Source organism: Anguilla rostrata, chromosome 2 (genome assembly GCF_018555375.3).
Source record: "Anguilla rostrata isolate EN2019 chromosome 2, ASM1855537v3, whole genome shotgun sequence".
In the NCBI taxonomy this organism is placed as follows: domain Eukaryota; kingdom Metazoa; phylum Chordata; class Actinopteri; order Anguilliformes; family Anguillidae; genus Anguilla; species Anguilla rostrata.
In genome coordinates, this window is record NC_057934.1 from 58,608,023 (window position 1) to 58,630,586 (window position 22,564).

A 22,564-nucleotide genomic window follows, 5' to 3' on the forward strand; every position below is an offset into this window, starting at 1 on the left:
TGGTTGGCTTTATCACTTGGGCTGATGTTTTTAACTTTACTAATGTTGCCTGTGAGATTGATGATCTCAAGTGATGGAGAGCCTAGAAGTTTCTCTCCCTAACTGTTGCATAGTGTGCACATGCACACACACGCACACACACACACACACACACACAGACACATGCATTCACACACATACACACACACATTCACACTCACCCACAAACATACACACATGCATGCACATGCATTCACAATCACACACACACTCACATACTGTCATACACACGTGCATGCACGCACGCACGCACGCACACACACACGTGCGCGCATGTTCTCTCACACACTTGCACACGCACACACACACTAATGGAGAGGGCTATTCTCATGACTGACCTGTTGGGCTTTCGTTGCCATAATTTGCTTCATTTCATTTCCCAGCTAGTGTTGTTTTTTGAATATTTATCTTTGGATTCAGCCTAATTCTGCTGTGAACTCATCGTTTGGTGTATTCTCTTGTCGCTTGGAGAATGTTTCTGTGAATGTCTACGTGCGGAGTTTAGAATCTTGCTTCCTTGTAAAACTGGTTTTATGAGGCTCTAGGGTAATGTGCCAAATAAAATGGTTTTGTAACTTATCGCCTGTAATATCCTTACTTATCTATTCATAATCTTATCTAAGATTACTGTGAAGGCCCAGGTCTGACAGTACTACTCCAGCAGGACCAGATTCTGCTGTGTGTTACACCCAGGGGGTAAATGTGAAACCAGGTCATCTGCACTGAGGGTTAATTTTACTCCCATCTGATACCACATAGAATGGTGCCAGGAACTGTCTCTCAAATTACATTTTCCGATTCAGCATTATCTACTTGATGAAGGCACGTTTTTTTCTTTCCAGGGAATCATATTGGAATAAATCCAATTTATTGAATCATTAAAAATGCATGTAATGCTGCCCCAGTTGCAGGCAGACATTGGATACATGTAGAACCGTGGAGGATAGAACTCAGTATAGCCTGTAGATTAATTTATATTGGGGTGAGTGCAACAGAGGATGTTGTATGTTAAACAAGAAGTAAAAAATGTAATGCAGTATTATGTAATGAGTTTATGGATAGAAGTAATTAAATCTATCTTTTTCTCTGCCCCCCCACCCTCTCTCTTTCTCTCTCTCCCTCTCCGTCTTTCTCTCTCTGTCTCTCACTCTCTCTCTAAGGGAGGTTGTGCCACTGTTCTCTGTCAGCCTCTGGACGTGCTGAAGACGAGGCTCATGAACTCTAAAGGAGAATACAGCGTGAGTGGCTTGGGGTGGAGGGTGGAGGTGCGGGGAGGGGGGGGGGGGTAGGTAGATAATGTGTATTGCCTGTCTTTAGAGACGTGACAGGAAGTGATGTCATTGTGCCATTTGTTTTCCAGGGGGTGGCACACTGCATGAAGGAGACTGCAAAACTGGGACCCCTGGCCTTCTATAAGGTAACCGTAGTAACACTGTAGCACCGAGGCCGTATTGTTACCGTTACAGCCATACGCGATCACCATCCCCCAGCCCGGGCCTATGGGCGAGCCAGTCAACCCAAATTTTGCTCCCACCCTGACCCTGGTTGCTCCTGTAGAAGGAGCAACCAGGGTCCCAGCTTCAAGCTTTTTACAGGGAAATAATTAGGTTCTACTATAATTGTATTGCAATTAAAATTATTTAATTAATGTTATTCTCCCTCCAAACTCCTTGTTCAGACCTTTTTGTGACAGTCTGCTCAATCCCCTTAGAGGTAATTATTCCCACAATAACTGAGTGACCAATGTCCTTGTATTAAATTGTTCCCATCCTAACCATCCTAATAGGGTCTTGTTCCCACAGTAACTGACTGTCAAATCCCATTGCAGGGTCTTGTTCTTGTGGTAACTGACTGTCCAATCCTGTATCAAGGTCTTGTTACCATAGTAACTGACTGTCCAATTCTGTTGCAGGGTATCGTTCCCACAGTAACTGACTGTCCAATCCTGGTACAGGGTCTTGTTACCTTAGTAACTGACTGTCCAATTCTGTTGCAGGGTCTTGTTACCACAGTAACTGACTGTCCAATTCTGTTGCAGGGTCTTGTTCCCACAGTAACTGACTGTCCAATTCTGTTACAGGGTCTTGTTACCATAGTAACTGGCTGTCCAATTCTGTTGCAGGGTCTTGTTCCCACAGTAACTGACTGTCCAATTCTGTTGCAGGGTCTTGTTCCAGCTGGAATTCGACTGATCCCTCACACGGTGCTGACCTTCATCTTCCTGGAACAGCTGCGCAATAACTTTGGCATCATCATCGTCTCCTAAGCACGAGCAGTGCCCCGCCCAACATTGCCCTCTGATTGTTCAAGTTGCGTCTGGGACAGCAGTGACCACGCCAATTTCCCCTGTCCTGCCCCTCCCTGCACTGGATGTCCCACTAAAGTGGATGTCCACATTTGGACTGAATACAAAAAATACGTTCAGGCCCAATACAGTCACACACACACACACCAAAAAACACACATGCAGGCACACACTCCGCTCCCACCCGCACGCGCACACACTGGCTCCTCCCACAGACCGAGTCCATGAGCCCTCTGTTTCCCAGACTCGTCAGCTGGAAAAAGCGTTGGGTTCTTTGCCTGCATGTGGAGGTGTGGAGGTGTGTGGGGGAGATCTCCCTCTCTCTCCTGCTCATTCCAGTAATCCTGTACTGTGAACCCCCCCCCCCTCGGGTAGAGAGGAGTTCATTCATCCTGCTAGAGTGTGAGCTTGTGCATTATCCGATTCGCACGTCTGCCCCATTAAACGGCCGCCAATGCTAGGCGCACTGCGCTGAAATGGTCAGAAGCTTACGGTCCGACGATGACCAAAAGAGCCTCAACATGGAACCGGCTGCCATTTTGTGTCTCTTCAGCACCGGCGTCGCCGCGGCAGCAGAGCTCTTATTTCTGTCCGGTCGCTTCTGTGGGACTGACGGCATGTTACGCAGCGCTGAGACCAGGCCTCCGCCTCGGACCGCTTTTTAAAAAGCGCTGTCCTGGCCGCGTGGTCCCTACGCAGGAAGAGGGAATATGGTGTAACACCGATGACCACACCACGACCCCCCACCCCTACCCCCCCCCCCCCCACACACACATTCCTTCTGCTTCCTCTTGCGCTCTTAGAGGATCTTCCGAAATTGTGTGTTGCATCATGGCGAACATGTGGTCCAAGTTGTGACTGTGAGACCAGATTTAACCTGGAGAGTAGGGACGCACAGCTTATAACCTTCTAGAGCCAGGGGTGCTGTGTGTGTGTGGGTGTGTGTGTGTGTGCCCGTGTATGTGAATTTTCTGCAGAGGCAGAAGCTGATTTCAATCGAGGAAACACTTTATTTTGTGTGTGTGTTTGTGTGTGTGTGTGTGTGTGTGTGTGTGTGTGTGTGTGTGTGTGTGTGTGTGTGTGTGTGTGTGTGTGTGTGTGTGTGTGTGTGTGAGACACGAGAGAGAGATTGGAAATGAAGCAGTGTTGTAATGGTCACACACAAACACAGTGCATCCTATACCCGAAGCAAAGATAACTATCTTAAACAATTATTGCACTAAATGAAGATTTCAAAAAAATTAATAATTCCAGAGTAATTCCATCAGTCCCTCAGTTTTCTCCTATGCCCTTGTTATACTTTGGCCAGTAGAGGGCAGTATGACACTGCAAGTCGTGTGTGCGTGTATGTGCAGTTTGCATTTTCTGCAGATTTCAGTAGAGGAGGAAACACTGTATTTTGTGTTTATGCTACAATGGCACAATGCTCTTAACTAAAGCCTGTTTTTTGCTGTTATTTTTATGGACCACTTGTTATTCTTACAGAAGAGACAGACTCCACAAAGTTTTATTTTGCAAGAAACTGCAATGGTTTTCATTTAAAAAAAATTTTTATTTTAAATAACCTTCATCATAAAAATCATAATGTGACATACTAAGGAAGTTGCTCTAATAGCTGTAATATAATTTAGTTTTACAAACAGGGTGTAGTACTTGAAATGGAGCAATTGTCCGCAGTATATGACTGGATATATTTTCACAATATATAGAATTTTTGTTCTTTGAAAATTGGGGTACTTTTCTTAATATAATTATGGAGTCCAGAGCAGAGTAGATACCAGACAGTCCTTAATTTTAAAGCTGCTGTTATTAGATTGTAGTTCCTGTGGATTTTCTCCAGGAGTTTTTAGAGCATACACCTAGGCCTTGTGTCCCAGTGGCGACACAAATTTATTTGTCATTTCCTGTTTAGTTGCACAGATGATTATTTTTTTTGTTCAATATTAACCGATTTTGAAATGCTTTGTCGTGTGAAATTGTTATTTGAAGCTCTGTCACCAGGTCTTGTGAGAGGGTGCTGTTATGACTAGACTCAAGTGCACTGCATAGTGACAGATGGGCATTTGGAGTAGTGTTCAGTTTTTCAGTATCTCCTACTTTATGCAAGTTTTAAAAAAAGTCTTCTTGACCAAAAAAGTGACACCATTTCCAAATTAGAGCAATGCAATATTGAGGTACTACATTCTTTGAAATCCAGTGAAAATCAATATGTAATTTAATCAGATAAATGTCTTTATGAGTGCACCTGTGTGTGCACGGTTGCATGCATGCGCACAAGTGTGTGTTTGAGCACGTATGTGCTGACTTGGTCTTCACACTTATGCTGCTCTTACATCCTGCAAGTTCCCGTTGGGTCTAAATGTGTTGTGGCGGCTGCACCAGGGTATAGCAGATCTGAATGATTAATGGGGACTCCACCAGGGTATACCAGGTCTGAATGATTTATGGGGACTAGACCAGGGTATACCAGGTCTGAATGATTTATGGGGACTAGACCAGGATATACCAGGTCTGAATGCTTTATGAGGACTCTACGGAGGGTCCAATCTGTAGGTCACATGATCACCACTACAAGTAAAGTGTTCTCCACACTTGAGTGCAACCAATGCATAAAAATGGTGTGCTGAATATCAAGAAGAAATCTCAACTCTGAAGATAATTAATGCAGAAAAAAATTATGCAATTAAAGTACTAATGAAAAACTGTTTAACTCTTTCTCTTTGTGGTTTGTGCTGAGAGGCTGAAGGTGTATTTATGTGCTATGTCCCTTGAGGACGGAAAGGATGTGATTATACTGAAGTGTGTGCATAGATAGACATGGTATGCCCATGTGTATCTGAGAGAAAAGCTGTGTGGTGTGTGTTCAAGAGAGCGATATGGTGTGTGTGTGCGCGTGTTTGAAAGAGCAATTTGGTGTCTGTGTGTGTGAGTGAGAGTTGGTGTGTATGCGTGTGCATGTGTGCGTGAGTGAGATTGTGTGTGTGTGTGTTGGTGCACATCAGTAGAGCTGTAATGGAAGCAGAGTAATGCATGATTAATTGGAAGGCCATTAAGGCCGTCAACCTTGTGTTCCTACCTCACTGCTTGACTGGAGACCACCGTTCTCCTCTCCTGTGAATTAGGCAGCCTGGAGTCATCCAGCTCTCTCCGGAGGGACCGCAGCCCACCGGCTCCCCCTCCTGGCCAGACGTGCCATGTCGGTGGGATGATGGAGGTTTGTTTTAAACGGACGGTGTGGAGGGAGCAGCATGTCCGCCTTCGCAAATTCGATCCTGTGACATTAATGCGTGACTGGGGGCCTGTCCTCCCGACCAGCGCTGCCTCCCCCAGCTGCCTCATTATTCCAGCAGCCAGTCAGGGAGAAAACAACCGGCCTACTGCTCCTCTCTCTCCCCAAGCCATCAATACTATATATAAATTACATTCAAAAAATGTAGAAACTACATGCACACACAGTACCCTCAAAAAGTATGGGAACAGTAGAGTGAAAATTCTTTTCTATATACTTGAGGCATTACGGATATGAGGTCAAAGGATCAGTATGAGACAAAAGTACAGACAATCGGCTTTTATTCCATGGCTCTTACGCGTGTATATGTCTTAACATTTTACAGGAATTGCAGTTTTTGTGTGGAGTCCCCCCATTTTTAGCTGTGTTTCGGGGTTAATGGATGCACTAACCGCATGTCTACAACCCTTTGATGTCACCAATTGTTTGGTGTCTTCTTTGGAAATGTCTTCCCAGGCCTTCACTGCAGCAGTGTTCAGTTTATCTTTGTTTTTCACAGCAAGTGAAATTCATGTTTGATTGGATTTAAACCAGGTGACTGACTTCAGTCCCAGTGTTGTTTTAGCCACCAGTTTTCAATTTTGTCATGGTTTTGATCTTTTGACTAAAATGTCTTTCAGTTTGTCATATTTTAGTCATGTTTTCTCCATTCATTTTATTCGAGACAAAAATGACAAATCATATTTATTTTTGTCACATTTAGTCCTAACTTTGTTGATTTAAACAAATATAGGTAATTGGACAATGCAACTGCATGCATTTGTTTGGACATAACATTTTATTAGATCAGAAACCATTACAGCTATCCAACCTGAGTAAACTGCATATGTGTGTGATGTTTGTTGTGAATACATAAGTGCAGAGAACAAAGAGTACATGTGTCCACTATTTTACATAATGTTGATAAATCATGCACAGTTTTGCATCTTGCCCGTGTGAAAATAACTACACCTGTCTTGGCTTACGCACCGTATGACACTGGTTGAATTGAACACTGCGACAAGCCTGCTTTCTTCTTTTATTTATTTAAGCACTAACTAAGCTAAGCTAATGTGACTCTGAAAACATAGACGTCCATCTGTCCAAGTCACAGGAGTTTGTGTCGAAGTTCGTGCTACATCACTGCAATCATTGTCACTGCCGTGTCTTCCGATCCGAGCTGGAGAATAGCACACGGCGATGTGTTGGGATGCTTGATTTCTGTCCCGAGGGGCTCTAAAGGAGGGTTGTGTTCTCCTCTCGTTTCACAGGAGCAGAGGACGCGGGGCTGAAAACACACGTCACGCCAGCTTCGACGAGATGGCGAGCGCGCTTACCCCAACGTAAATCAGTCTGCAAGCTCTCATATCGCCAATATCGATCCGACGAATTTGACTGTTTTACTTCCTCCCAGCCAGGGTAGGCCCACTGGCCAGCATGTCATGTGCAAACGCTGCGCCAAATGAAGTGTCGCAGTCCAGCCAGCGCTGGCATGATGTATGCTTGTTGTCTGGGTATGGAAACTAAGGGGAAATTTATTACTGAAGGGACAAATGGGAGTAGGCAGTCTGCCCTTCATTTGTATTTTTTTTTTCACTTTATCAGGACAATGGAAAAGTGGAGAGGGGACCAGATTATAGATGGATTCACAGTACAGAAAGACTGGGAATTGAAGCACCAGGCACACAGGGGGGGATTGTCTCACCCCCTGATAAGGATTTACAGTGGAGTCAGATACCCTGGGCTCTTTTGTGAACAAACAACTTTGGATTGGGGGGCTGGGGGGGTGGAGGGTTAACTTTGCTCCTGAAGGTCATCCACTGTTCTAAAATTTTCATATTAAAATCTGCTGATAATTTAGTGAGTCGCCTGTGTAGCCGACTGCATGCCTGATAAACACAATGCAAACCAGCAGAGCCAGCGGTTCACTGAAGACACACATGCAGTCATTTCTAATGTATCTTTAATGGCGAATGTAAGACCATCCTTTGTACACATTTCCTTTGGTTTGTGTCACTGCGAGCAATTCTGAAGATGAGAGGGAAAGTGCACATCACCACTCGCATGTGCACTTGTCCTTTCTCACAGCTACGATTGATGTCCGGCGAATGGCACCTCCCTTGGATCTTGTGGCGAATTAACAGCCACTTGGCCTGTGGGAGGGGCCTCTTTCAGGCACAGCCGAATGTGTTCTCTCTACTTGCCTTCGTGCTACACATGTTAATTGTGCTTCGTAGCGTCCAGAACCAAATTCAATCGCCGATTCTGCGGTGGGAATTTAATGCTAGCACCGCTCCCTGTTAGTTTCAAGCATGCAGAGATAGTTGCTGCTGTTTAAATGAAAAGGAAAAAGATAAATTTATTACAACCTCATAACTGCTCTGTGATGTCTTCGCAGTGACATGTGTTCTGTTTTCACTCTGCGCGTGGGTGGGTGGGCATTTCATGCCATCCGCCGTAAAAGTAATTGGTCTTTGAATCTGTTAACCAAGTCATTCGGGAAGCGTCCAGGGTGTAGTGTTATCTCAGAGAGTGCAGAAGCACCCTCAGCAGGCCCGCACAAACTCCCAACGTCCCCCCTGCAGAAACGGAAGCACCGATGGCACAGTGAGGACTCTGGCGTACAGAGGCACAGTGAGGACTCCGGCGTACAGAGGCACAGTGAAGACTCTGGCGTACAGAGGCACAGTGAGGACTCCGGCGTACAGAGGCACAGTGAAGACTCTGGCGTACAGAGGCACAGTGAGGACTCTGGTGTACAGAGGCACAGTGAGGACTCTGGCATACAGAGGCACAGTGAGGACTCTGGTGTACAGAGGCACAGTGAGGACTCTGCTCTACAGAGGCACAGTGAGGACTCTGGGGTACAGAGGCACAGTGAGGACTCTGGCGTACAGAGGCACAGTGAGGACTCTGGGGTACAGAGGCACAGTGAGGACTCTGGCGTACAGAGGCACAGTGTGGACTCGTGTACAGAGGCACAGTGTGGACTCTGGCGTACAGAGGCACAGTGAGGACTCTGGTGTACAGAGGGACAGTGAGGACTCTGGCGTACAGAGGCACAGTGAAGACTCTGGCGTACAGAGGCACAGTGAGGACTCTGGCGTACAGAGGCACAGTGTGGACTCTGGCGTACAGAGGGACAATGAGGACTCTGACGTACAGAGGGACAGTGAGGACTCTGGCGTACAGAGGCACAGTGAGGACTCTGGCGTACAGAGGCACAGTGAGGACTCTGGTGTACAGAGGCACAGTGAGGACTCTGGTGTACAGAGGCACAGTGAAGACTCTGGCGTACAGAGGCACAGTGAGGACTCTGGCGTACAGAGGCACAGTGAGGACTCTGGCGTACAGAGGCACAGTGAGGACTCTGGTGTACAGAGGCACAGTGAGGACTCTGGTGTACAGAGGCACAGTGAGGACTCTGGCGTACAGAGGCACAGTGAGGACTCTGGCGTACAGAGGCACAGTGAGGACTCTGGCGTACAGAGGCACAGTGAAGACTCTGGCGTACAGAGGCACAGTGAGGACTCTGGCGTACAGAGGGACAGTGAGGACTCTGGCGTACAGAGGCACAGTGAGGACTCTGGCGTACAGAGGCACAGTGAGGACTCTGGCGTACAGAGGCACAGTGAGGACTCTGGCGTACAGAGGCACAGTGAAGACTCTGGCGTACAGAGGCACAGTGAGGACTCTGGCGTACAGAGGCACAGTGAAGACTCTGGCGTACAGAGGCACAGTGAAGACTCTGGCGTACAGAGGCACAGTGAAGACTCTGGGGTACAGAGGCACAGTGAGGACTCTGGCGTACAGAGGCACAGTGAAGACTCTGGCGTACAGAGGCACAGTGAGGACTCTGGCGTACAGAGGCACAGTGAGGACTCTGGCGTACAGAGGCACAGTGAGGACTCTGGCGTACAGAGGCACAGTGAGGACTCTGGCGTACAGAGGCACAGTGAAGACTCTGGGGTACAGAGGCACAGTGAGGACTCTGGCGTACAGAGGCACAGTGAGGACTCTGGGGTACAGAGGCACAGTGAGGACTCTGGCGTACAGAGGCACAGTGAGGACTCTGGCGTACAGAGGCACAGTGAAGACTCTGGGTACAGAGGCACAGTGAGGACTCTGGCGTACAGAGGCACAGTGAGGACTCTGGGGTACAGAGGCACAGTGAGGACTCTGGCGTACAGAGGCACAGTGAGGACTCTGGCGTACAGAGGCACAGTGAGGACTCTGGCGTACAGAGGCACAGTGAAGACTCTGCTCTACAGAGGCACAGTGAGGACTCTGGTGTACAGAGGCACAGTGAGGACTCTGCTCTACAGAGGCACAGTGAGGACTCTGGCGTACAGAGGCACAGTGAGGACTCTGGCGTACAGAGGCACAGTGAAGACTCTGGGGTACAGAGGCACAGTGAGGACTCTGGCGTACAGAGGCACAGTGAGGACTCTGGCGTACAGAGGCACAGTGAGGACTCTGGCGTACAGAGGCACAGTGAGGACTCTGGCGTACAGAGGCACAGTGAGGACTCTGGCGTACAGAGGCACAGTGAAGACTCTGCTCTACAGAGGCACAGTGAGGACTCTGGTGTACAGAGGCACAGTGAGGACTCTGGAGTACAGAGGCACAGTGAAGACTCTGGCGTACAGAGGCACAGTGAGGACTCTGGCGTACAGAGGCACAGTGAAGACTCTGGCGTACAGAGGCACAGTGAAGACTCTGGCGTACAGAGGCACAGTGAGGACTCTGGCGTACAGAGGCACAGTGAAGACTCTGGTGTACAGAGGCACAGTGAAGACCCTGGCGTACAGAGGCACAGTGAAGACTCTGGCGTACAGAGGCACAGTGAGGACTCTGGCGTACAGAGGCACAGTGAAGACTCTGGCGTACAGAGGCACAGTGAGGACTCTGGCGTACAGAGGCACAGTGAGGACTCTGGCGTACAGAGGCACAGTGAGGACTCTGGCTCATGGCAGAAAAGTGAGGACTCTAATGTATGGCGGTAAAGCAAACACTCTGGTGTCTGGCAGTAAAGCAAGGGCTCAGTCGCAAAGCAAAGACCCTGGCATAAATATGAAACAAAACAATTCCTGCAAAACATGGCAAGCGCCACATAAATGAAGTATAATGGGCTGTATTGTGAGGGGATGCACTGACCTCATCATCATTTTGTCGATGAGGTCAGTGCATCTCCGCAATACAGCCCTTTATATTCATGGTTATCTTTTATAGTAAAGTGTTCATTTATATGGCACTTCTCATGTTTTGTATGAATTGTTTTGTATATGTATCTCACGTGTATTCCTATATTTAGGCCCATTAGCCCTTTTATATAAAAAAATAAAAACATGCGTGTCTGAACTCTTTAATTCAGCATAATGACCCACAGGGTGACGTACGCTATTCAGATCGATGAGTACGACTCGCATTAAAATAAAGAATACGATCACGCCTAGAGCGAACAGCCCGTACGACACGCCATTACGTTTCACGATCTCTGCGGACGCAACGTTAAGCCCAATGCCCCGCGCTGTTCAGTTAGGGGGGTTTCGGTAGACAGGTCTTGCCCCCTTCAGGTCAATAATTTCGCGGTCCCGGTCACACGCTACGGTGACTTGCATTATTCACAAGGCGCGAGCTCGTATCTGTGGCCGTTTTGCATATAGTAGCTGGCATTGCTTATGCATGGGTTCTTCTGCGGTCTGAATTCCTTCATTGTTTACTGAAGCAGCCCAGGGGATCTGTCATGCTTCGGTTAATAGTGCGGGCGCAATGTCGCAGGCGTGTGTGGAGATTTAAACGGGAGGTCGGCGGGGCGGCGTTCTCATGGATTAGCCGTGCCCCCCACACTGCCCCCATCTTGATGTAGTTCGGGCCCTTGGGGACCCTCGGGAGTCCTGGTCCAGATGGGGTTAAGTGGACCCGCTGGGCACGGGGAGAGAGGACCGGACCGGGGCGTCCGAGCGCACCGCGCTCTCGTCCGCGGTGAAGCCGGCGGCGTTCCGCTCCGCTTCGTTTGCTGACTCGCCTGGCTGCAGCCCGGCCCCAGGGCATCGTGGGAAGATCCCTCAGATGAAATGCGAAAGGGATGAGGAAGAAGGCCTGATGAGTTTTTTTTTTCTTTTTTCTTTCAAGGGTGTGTGTGTGTGTGTGTGTGTGTGTGTGTCCAGGGTGGGGGGTGGGGGGGGTGGGGGGTGGGATGGGGTGCCGGAATATGACGATTAAAACCTTGAGTGGGTGAGCCAAGCATCTGTCTTACTACTGAAATCTTCTCCCTTTCTACTCTCTTTTCCACTGCTTTCTCACACTCAATCCAAACATCACTCCTTCCTTCTCCCTCGTCTTTTCCTGTCTCACTCCTTCCTCTTCTCTTTATCCATCCTTTCCCTTCTGTCTCTCTCCTCACTCCCTCTCCTGCTCTATCACCCCTTTCCACCGTGCCACACCCAGCTGCAGTGCCATAGTCAGAAACTCTCCCATCTCTCTCTCTCCGTCTTTTTGTCTCACTGTCGTGTTGTGATGATGTCATATGGTCTCCTCTGAGGAGGCGGGGCACCAGTGGTGCTCTCTAACAGTAGTCTGGAGGCCCCACAGAACTGCGAGACCCCAATCCCCACCCCACTGCTGTGTCACAGGGGGCGATTAGATGAGAACGATGGATTGCACATATGTAGCACCCTTCGTCTCATGATCTTAAAGCGCCTTACAGCTCACACACACACACACACACACACATACACACACACACACACACACACACACACACACACACACACACACGCACACACACACACACACACACACACACACACACGCACACACACACACACACGCACACACACACACACACACACATACACACTCACTCACACGCACACATACACACTCACTCACAGCACTTTAGTGATACTTGGATCTTCCCTAATGGGAAAATGTTAATGACAAGGTCACAGCTAGTAACACTGGAGCAATGCAATGGTGGATTCCATGTGGGGATTCAAATATTTATGCCAACCGTGGCCTCTATTCAATCAACATTTTTCCTTAACTTTGACTTAAATGCAAATGCAAGCCGGGCACTTTTTTTTAACAAACACAGTTTGACAAGTTATAGTGGGTGCTGAGCTTGTCAAACAGTGTTTCTGAAGAAGCAAGAATAATAACTTTATCTTTTAATATTTGGCCAAAGCTAAAGACAAATGTTGTTTGAATACGGGCCATGATTGGCATAGTGTTGGCGCTCTCGCTGTTATCGTGTTTGTCCGGTATTCTGTTCATGGTTATTCTTAATTCAGCACTGAAATCAATCAAAATGCTTTCCACAAATTTACCCACCCACCCACCACCTGGATGAACACCGCAGCAATATTCCAAAACACACCGACACTGCAGTAATACCCCTCCATGCTATAATATGACCGGGATGAAAAAAAATGTAAATGTAATAATGTTCTTTATGGTGAGGGGGGTGGGTGGAATCAGTGCAGCGACAGAAAATGACAGGAATTATCAGAGCAAATGAGCCCCTCTCTCCTGACCCTGGAGGTCTTCCTCCTCTCCCTTCACACACTGCTAACCTCTGACACTCAGCTGGCAACGGGTAGCAAGAGAGAGGGGCGATGGGGAGGAGCAAAACAGTGAGAGGGCTCATATTGATTGCTAATTGCTGCCCCCCCCCCCCCCTTTCAAGCTTTGCACACTGATTTGCGCACTTTATTCCCCAGGCCCCAATGGACGCACGCACTCGAGCACCTCTTACGCACCAGGAACGCTCTTTGATGAGTTGCCCTCGGCAACCCTGCATCTATCCTAATCCCAGAGAAACTTAATTTATTGACAGAACACGTAGCTCGCTTTCTTTATCCTTTGATAATGAAGTTTTTCCCCCGAACATTGGGCTCTTTGATTGGGGGGTGGGGGTTGGGGGGGAGGGGCTTTACATGTTGTTTTAAAGGAGATGAAAGCATGTAGCAGTGCGCTGTCTGACGCAGTTAATGTATTAATGACTTTGTGAGGAGAACCATAGCCACAGAATGTTCAAATCAGATTCGCAGAAATGGCAGTTGGAGGCTGCTTCTAGCCTTATTGTTATTTGATGAGTAGACAAACGGTCACATCTCACGACAAGGACACAGTACTGCCCTTCAGCGCGTAACAGAATTAGCCTACAGGATATGAGCTGGTGCAGATGTACAAGCCTGGTTTATGTGCCGTTATATATGTGTTTTTAAATGGCACAGATCTTGTCCCCTGGAAGGGGTGGTGGGCATACCTGTCATCACGTTATGATAAGAGAAAATTTGATATTAGTCTGAGTGGCATAATATCAGGGTCTGGATCATTAAACGCATGACAAAAATGTGCAAATATATTCTCCATTTCATCTGTGGACAATATACATTTTAAAATTAAACACAAGAAGTTGATCTGATTTTGGTGATTCAGGCGTTCTGATGTGGCAGCTTAGTGACAAGTCAGGGCACATGGAGAGAATGGTTAGTCCTAACATGCAGGCTAATATCCAAAATTAAATTTTTAACTTGCCTCAAAATAAATAGCTTATTTTGGCAACATCAGGCTTTACTTTCATATACGTATGCTCATTTGTATTCTGGAAAAGAACAAAATTTTGTCGGCGCAAAGAAAGATTGCTTTGCGAGGTTTTCTGAAGGTGAATCTTCTAGAATATTCCCTGCAGACAGATGGAGAGGAGGATGAGAGGGGGATGAGGGGTTTTCTTCCTGGTCTCTTCAGTGAAGGTTTTATTTGCCTTTCTGCTAGGTGGCTTTGGCAGCTTCTATAGTCACTTGTGTGAGTTGTTTTTTACCTGGCAACACAGTCTTTAAAATTGGTTGATTGTGTAGCGTTGGGTGGGTTGGATTGTGTTGGGTTGGCTTGGTTGGTAAATGGGGTTGGATAGATGATGCCATAGCCTGGATTTAGTCCAGCAGGAAAAGTGTACCTATTGGCCTATTGTACATCTTCCAGCAGCAACTTAGCTTTCCCAGGGCCAAAGAAAGCTATGAGCCAAGCCCACACATTCTGTGCATCAGCAGTTAGCCATGAGAAGGGTAGAGGGTGGTATGGCTGCTTAGCTTCACCAGTTTGATATGAGAAAGGTACAGGATGATATGGCTGCTTACCTTCAGAAGTTTGATATGTCGGCTACAAGATTATACAACTGCTAAGCTTCAGCAGTTTTCTATTAGGATGGTACAGGATGGTGTTGCTGCTTAGCATCACCAGTTTGATATGAGAAAGATACTGGACAATATGGCTGCTTACCTTCAGAAGTTTGATATGAGAATGGAAAAGGATGATATGGCTGCTTAGCTTCAGAAGTTTGATATGAGAATGGAGCAGGATGGTACGGCTGCTTAGTTTCAGCAGTTTTCACATGAAAAGGGTAGTCTACAGGGTGGTATGTCTGCTTAGCTTCTGCAGTTTGGTATGAGAAAGGTACATGGTTTTTTGGTTGCTGGCAAGCTCCCGATCTCAGAATAAACATGCGTTCATAAATGCAACCCATTTGTATTCTGGACACAAATCTCTTCATGTCAGGTCTGCCCATGTATAATTTTAAATAAAAAGAGAAATATGTTGAGCGTAACTGGTCACGGTAACTGACGCGCTGCAGGAGGACCGGGCAGCGATTTCCTGCTGTCATACGCGAGAGTCTGAAGGACAGCCGAACATACACGGCGAACGCGGCTTCAATTTCACACGGCTGTGCAGACGGAAGGCAATTTAAAAATGAGGGGGTAGAAATGTATGTCAGATGAAGGAAACATATCTTCTTCCATTACAGGCGGGGTTAGGTAATATTCGCCGCCGTTTCAGATGATGACGGATAATGTTCGGAAACCCTTACCGACGACGGGAACAGACGCGCGGTGTAAGAAGGATCATGAATATGTAAATGGCCTTCAACTCTGGCCACCTGTACGGCGGTGTGCCGTCTGGTTTCCATGGCTCCGGGGGGTGTTCGTTTCCTCCCAGGTACGGAGCCGCGCACCTGTGTGCTCCGCGGGTCACTGAACGACAGCTATACCGCCGGGCCCGTCCGCGTCGGGGCGAGCTTATGAAAATTTACGGGGAACGTATGGAAATTACGTGGCAAAGGGGTACAGAGTACAGCAGGGAAATGCAACAACATTCAAAACATGCAAAAAGATGAATGCAACAGCTGCCTTTTTAACGACTTCAATGTCACATTTGCATTAGGTGTCCCAAATGTCCATGTGCTTAACCTGTTCCTCCCGTACATAGACAGGTCATTTTTATTCACCACGCTCATACACGTTGTTACATAATGCTTAAAATTGCTTAACATGTCTGTTGTGATTATTGTGTAGGCCATGTGATCCGAATGCACGTAATAGGAAATGTAGGCTACCGGAAGAAAGGAGTGGCTTATACAACATGATATGTGAAATATGAATGGCAATAGCAGTTTGATAAGAGTAGACATTAACTGGTGTCGAGCGGGTGTCTGGTTTCACGCAATAATTTAAGTGAGAGTGCCTTGATTTGGATTTGTCTTGTTTCACAAACAAGAAAAAAAAATTTGAACACTTGTTAGGCTATTATTCTTTTTTTTCTTTTCTTTTTTTTTCCTTTTTTTTTTTTAAATGCACGCACATGTAACCCCTGCTGAATTTAAAGGCATGGCCCATCCCTCCATCCTACTGTGAATGAGAAATGTTCCCGCAAATGTGTGAAATGGCCTTAATGTGTTAATTCATGGCTATGAATAACTGTCACTTAATGAGTAGGCTATTGTACCCTATCGGACCTGTGTGCTGTAGTTGTTCCAATGACCTTCGGTAGCCTATGCACTTATTGTAAATCGCTGGATAAAATGGATAAAAGCGTCTGCCAAATAAATGTAATGGAATGTAATGTAATCGCAACTGCTACTTCAGTCCTGAGTAATGTCCAGTTATGTACTGTGTTGTGAGTGTGTTTGAAAACAGTCAAATGGAATGCATTTCTGTGTGGTGGCACTTTTGTCTGCCAGGGCTCCCTTGAAATGTCATATCTCATGAATATTTACCGCGAGAAATAAATGATTCTTAAAAATCAGATAAATTAAATTAAATAGCAGCCACCCTGTTGCGTGTTTGGGGCAGGTGGACCGTAGGGCTTGACCGCAAACGGTCATGAGTAGGGTGTATCTTGGGTGTCTGTCTCCACCACACCACCACAGCCAAGTAGACAACATCTTGTTTCTCGCACACGTAATAAAAAAATAAAAGAAATATAAATAAATAAAAAAACACACGAAAGGAAACGTTTCTTCAGTTTCCACTGAGATTTCCCATTAAATTCCTCCCGCGAACACCACCGCGGCAATCCTCGGCTTAGCATTAGCATGCCGCTTCGCGTAGTCAACACTGCAGTTAGTTATGACTGTTATGGGTGGATTGGCATCATCTGGGGTCGTTTACTAAAGCTGTGTGACTTATATGTGCCTGCATGAGGCCATAAGAGCGTTTGTCCATCTACAAGCGCCTGCTAAACACCTACATGTAAAGTAATATAAAGACAGAGAAATAGACATGAAAATAAGTGTGACTCTAAAACAAAACAAAAAACAAAAAACAAACAACAAAAAAAATAAAAACCGAAACAGATTTATTCCATTTTTTAAGTAAAACGAAATGCTTCTGCTTTCTCAGTAGCCTAGACCAAACGCGTACTGTGGATTGGTTATCTACCCACGCACACCCCTCAGGGAAACCTCGGGCGTCAGAGAAACCAGCTTTGATCCTACGGCTGTGACCGATGAAGGTAATGGATACTGGGAGTTTATCTAGAACCTATAACAGTTTATCATTCTCTCCCAGTCTCTGTCAGAAAGACGCATCTTAATGGTCGAAAAATCTCCAAGAGGATGGGCAAAAAGACACAAAAATTGATTGCTAGCTCGCTTTCTCTGTCTCTCTGTCTCTCGCTTTTCCTTGGCAAGACTTATGTAAAAATACATGTCACCGAAGCTTGTGCATTTTATTTATCTTAACAAATCTCTTTCTCATCCAATGAGGACAATTAACAGTTTCTCCCATTCCTGTTGTTCCTGTTTTTCTCTTTACCTCTCCTGTTTTCCACTTCCTTTTTCTCTCTGCCTATGACTATGCCTCCACCAGTCTGACCAAGCAGAAGCCATTAGAAAGAGAGAGAGAGAGAGATACAGGGGTACATGTTCTTCCTTTTCAGGCCAGTGTGTCCATTTCCTCCACCAATCTGAATTGTAGGATGGAAGCATGCGTTGGGAGGGAATTTAGCCTGCAGGATAATGATGGGAAGCTTGCATTGAGTCATGTATGTTTGTGGACTCTCCTGTTTGGAGGGAGAGACCCTACTGGTGAATTAGTGGTACTGCACCCCACTCTCCCCCTGAGAGCTTGCATGGAGTTTCGGCCTGGCGTCCTGTGTGCGGAGTACACAGACAGCCTCTGTCTGTCTGTCAGTTTGGGCCATCTACCAAAGTGAATGTTGACAAGGCACCACTCAGTTTATTCTCACTACAGGGAACTTAAATAGCAATATCATCATCATAATCATCATCATCATCATCATCATCATTAACATCATCACCATCATAATTGGTATCCTTAGACTGAACCTTGTAACCTCTATGCCCTTCTTTTCCATGACCTATTCTCAATAGTAGTCTCAGAATATTGACTTTTTTCACAGTCTTCTCTTCGTTGTGAGAGACGAAAGAAAAGAGAAGAAAAACGCTTTTTACCATCACCGCAGGTGCTTTCAGCACCTCCTCACTCGTTCCGTCTCCTGGTTCACCCTGCTCTCCTTGCGCTGTGATTGCGGAACGGCCTAAGCTCTCTCACGAGGTCTCGGCACCGAGCTGCCCCAAGCTGAGAGCATTAAGCTCAACAAGCAGACAGATTAGCCTCCGCAGCACGCTTTTCCCCCGAGCCATTTAACACAGAGGTAAGAGGGAAAGTGAAGCTCGGCGTAGCGGGAACGTTTCCTGCATGTGAGCCGCCTCCTAATCCAACAGTGGGCTTTTATGCTGATTACATTCATAACTGGGCCACCCCGCAGGGTTTCTAGTAATCGCTGATACTTTGTTGAAACTTTCGTGAAAGCCTTTTGCGACTCTCGGAGCGGAGTTGGGTCAAACAGTTTATCGAACAGAAACACAGGATGTCTGCAAACCTCGGGATTTGAGAGCCACACGCAGTAAGGCGTTCAATTCAGCTTTAGCCGGGTTTTTATGGGTCTGCCAGGGTTCACACGTGTACTGCATCCAGATGAAAAATTAGCTCCTTCAGAGTTGATTTATTACTTTGTTACTGTACTAAAGGACTGCGCAGCTGATAGCTGCCTATAGGAGGCACTGTTGTGTCATGGTGCAGGGGATTCCCAGCACATCCACTACCTTGTGTCTCCAGGAGACAGCACTGACACCCATAGCAACTATATATATATACTCAATGCATAAGTGCTTAAAGTGAGTACTCAAAGTGCTTAATGCAGTAAAGTACTTTATTTTCAGTGAAGTATTTTATCTGGATTGCTACTCAGGCCCAGGTTAAATATCTCTGTTTGTTTTGTGCCAAAAGATTTAAGTGATGTCCCATGATCCAATCTTGATTCTCACTGGATCCCAGCTCATTAATCTCTTTGATAAATGTATCAGCCAGAAAACTTGCCCCTGAATTTTAAAAAATCGACTGAATCAGTGAATGATGTGGTGGGACATCCCGCAATGGTAGATCACGCCTGTTTAAATAAGTACAAACATTTTTTTTTTTGTTCTCAACTTTTGAGCTGCTCGCAATGCATACTGGTACTCCTTACAGTTTCCCTTTTTTCCCCACGATGTTGTGGAAATGGTCATTTTTGATGGATAACGAGACTACATTCATTTTAAAATTGGATATTTTTAATGCTGAGCAGGTATCCTGAACGACCCCATCGGGTGGAGTAGGGAGGCGCTCTGACGGTCCACAAGGCGCTTCTCTCTCGGAAAGCGTTCTTGGAGCAGTGCCAGCGTGGGGGAGATGAGCACATGACCTGCGGGGTCACGCGCCTCTGGCTCCCCGCTCCGCTTACGCACGCGCGGCGCGTCGGCAGACACCTCCGGCGTGCAAACACCGGGAAAAAACGACCGAAAGCAGGCTCATTCGAAAGAGAAAAGTGCTTTTTGAATCACGATTTCAACCTGAGTTTTGTTTCTTTTTTTTTTTCTTTGCGCCGGCCCAAGAGGAGAGCTCCGGAGACAAAAGCGTGCTGATTTCAGGAGCCAATCGGGCCGACGGCTTTGCCATTACGGCGTGAGTCACCGTTCTTCTCCCTGGGCTGGCACAGAGCCTCCGCTTCTGCCAAAATGCCTGTGATGGTCTGTGATGGGAAAGCTGAGTTCGGAGTCTGTAGATCAGGTTCGCAATAGAAAGTTGTGGCAGGAGTCAAGAGATCAGATCTGTAATAGGATGTTGTGGTAGGAGTCAGTAGATCAGGTCTGTAATAGGATGTTGCAGTAGGAGTCAGTATATCAGGTCTGTAATAGCATTTTGCGGTAGGAGTCAGTAGATCAGGTCTGTAATAGGATGTTGCAGTAGGAGTCAGTATATCAGGTCTGTAATAGAATTTTACGATTGGAGTCAGTAGATCAGGTCTGCTATATAAAGTTGGGGTTGGAGTCAGTAGATCAGGTTTGTTATATAAAGTTGGGGTTGGAGTCAGGAAATCGGTCTGTAATAGAAAGTTATGGTAAGAGTAAGTTGAGCGGGACCCAAGGACACAGCGATGCTAAATTTTCTTGCCCTCCTTTGTATCAAAGAGAGTGACTCATCTCTTTATGCATTCCATGTGAAGGATGGGGGGGGGGGAGGAGGGCAGCCTGTGGGGGGTGGAAATGTGCTTTAAAGTGGGTTAGAATCACTCCTTTATTCAAATAGATTTTCTCTATATCTTTTCACTTTCAAATAAATGCAAGCCTTACTTAGACTTTGTCTTCACAAGCTTAATTTGACTAGTTAGCATTGGCTATTGCTGAAATGGACAATCTGTGTTTTGTGAATAGCAAAAAAAATAAAATAAAATAAAATAATAATTCTTGCTTTGAATTGAATTCTTAATCAAAGTTATGTTTAAATGTTGATTGAATCTCAGCCATAGATACAAAGAACCCGGACGTCAGGGGACCTGCGTTTTCGGTGAATGCAGGTCCTGAGGTCCCTTCCACTGCTGTGACAGTGTCCTTCAGCTGTTGACAATGAAAGCCGGGTGGAAAGCTGTTGAGTGCACCCGATGAGGCAAAGAAATTGAAATCTGGCTCAAAATGTCCTTTTTTTTGCTCAAAATGAAGAAAGGAACAGTTACCATGAACCAGGAACAGGTATGTCTACAAAGCTTAATTCATTCACATTTATTAAACTCACTTCAGGGTGGATAAAAGGGAAAATTTACCATTATGTGTTCAATTTTCCATCGCCAAATCCAGCCCCCACTGTACACATTGCATTTGTATTCCTGATTTCTTTGATCTTTAATGAAAAATAAAATCTTTATTTTGTCTATTGTTTTCACTGGGATAATGACGTTCATGACTTTATTATAATTCCTGCACTACAAATCCCATTATCAACATCCTAATATTGTTTCTTCTGTGACTGTCATTGTGATTGTCTCGCGTGTGTTTGTACACAGTGAGTGTGTGTGTATTTGCATATGTGTGTGTGTGTGTGAGCGAGCAGAGCATTGTGTATATGTATGTGTTCAGCTGAGTGTGTGCATGTGTGTGCCTGTTCGAGCATAGAGGGAGCATGTGTTTGTAGACCTATTTGTGAGTATGCAATTGTTGAATATAGAGAGGACACAGTGTCAATGTATATTCAGGTGTGTGTGTTATGTGTGTGAGTGAGACTGAGTGTGTCTGTGCATGTGTGTGTGCATGAAAGTGATTGTGTGTGTGTGCATGATAGTGAGTGAGTCCACGTGTGTATGTGCGTGAGAGTGTGTGTGTGTGCATGTGTGTGCATGCGAGTGAATGTGTGTGTGTGCATGTGTGTTTCTATGTCTGTGCATGTGTGTGTGCATGTGTTTGTGTGTGTGCATGTGTTTGTGTGTGTGCATGTGCACGTGTGCGTGTGTGTGTGCATTTGCACGTGTGTATGAGCATAAAGAGAATGAGTGTACAGTCTGCTCATTTGTTGCTAGAATCTGTCATTGCTCTGACTGAATATTTATTTCCCCGCACACCACGATTGACTCCTCTGCCTGTTCAGGCACTGTGTTCCTGTCTCCTGATGGGTTCAGACAGATGTGCTCTTGTCTAGTTTGGCACAATGGAGATAGATGCTCTAGTCGCTCACCCCCACCACCCCTGCACTCAATCCGTGTATAGCGGGCCCTTCGTTGAGCCCCAGGGGATCGTGGGTGAGTCTTCCCTCGTTACCTCAGGAGACAGCGGGACCTGGGAAACGGTGGAAACTGAGTTAAGACTGACATTGAATGGTGACTGCTGTGAGGTTTCATCTACTCACTCTTTGTGCTTCATGCCCCCCCCCCCCCCACCCACACACCCACATCCCTCCCCAGCCTGAACCACTTGTCTAAGAGAGAATAAACCTGGTGAATGTTAGCACTGTGGGGATGCCAGACAGCTCAATGCCTCCCGGTTGTCCTCGTTAAACCTGGACAAGGTGCCCTGGCACACACACATAACCGTTCTCCGTCTGTCTCAGCCTGCTGACCACTGGAATCAGAGAGCTGTGTCTGTCAAGGGGGCGGGACTACATGGGGGTACACAACAAGGTCCACAAAGAAATGGTTTTGTTGAGAACGGAGTGGAAGGACTTGACTGGCTTGCACAGATCCCTGACCTCGACCCCATCCAACCCCTTGGGATCAATTGGAAAGCCAACTGAGAGCCTGGCCTAATTTCCCAATTAGTGTCTTTCTGTGCAGTCAGCCCACTG

At 46.5% G+C, this 22,564-nt stretch overlaps 1 protein-coding gene across 3 annotated transcripts in view; it reads left to right on the forward strand.

Moving 5' to 3' along the window:
• The window catches only part of LOC135249276 (mitochondrial dicarboxylate carrier-like), a 16,750-nt gene extending 11,701 nt beyond the window's left edge, over window positions 1-5,049 (forward strand). Inside the window, exons 9-12 of one of the 3 annotated variants that reach the window (XR_010328623.1) lie at window positions 1,200-1,277; window positions 1,400-1,456; window positions 2,204-3,414; window positions 3,460-5,049. Coding sequence is in view for 1 of the 3 variants with exons in the window: in XM_064324765.1 (XP_064180835.1) it covers window positions 1,200-1,277; window positions 1,400-1,456; window positions 2,204-2,305 (237 nt within the window). In the remaining 2 variants the exon portion in view is untranslated. Of the gene's footprint in view, window positions 1-1,199; window positions 1,278-1,399; window positions 1,457-2,203 lie in introns of all 3 variants that reach the window. The other 2 variants (XR_010328624.1, XM_064324765.1) reach the window with 2 other exon arrangements.
• The last annotated feature ends 17,515 nt before the right edge of the window (window positions 5,050-22,564 follow it).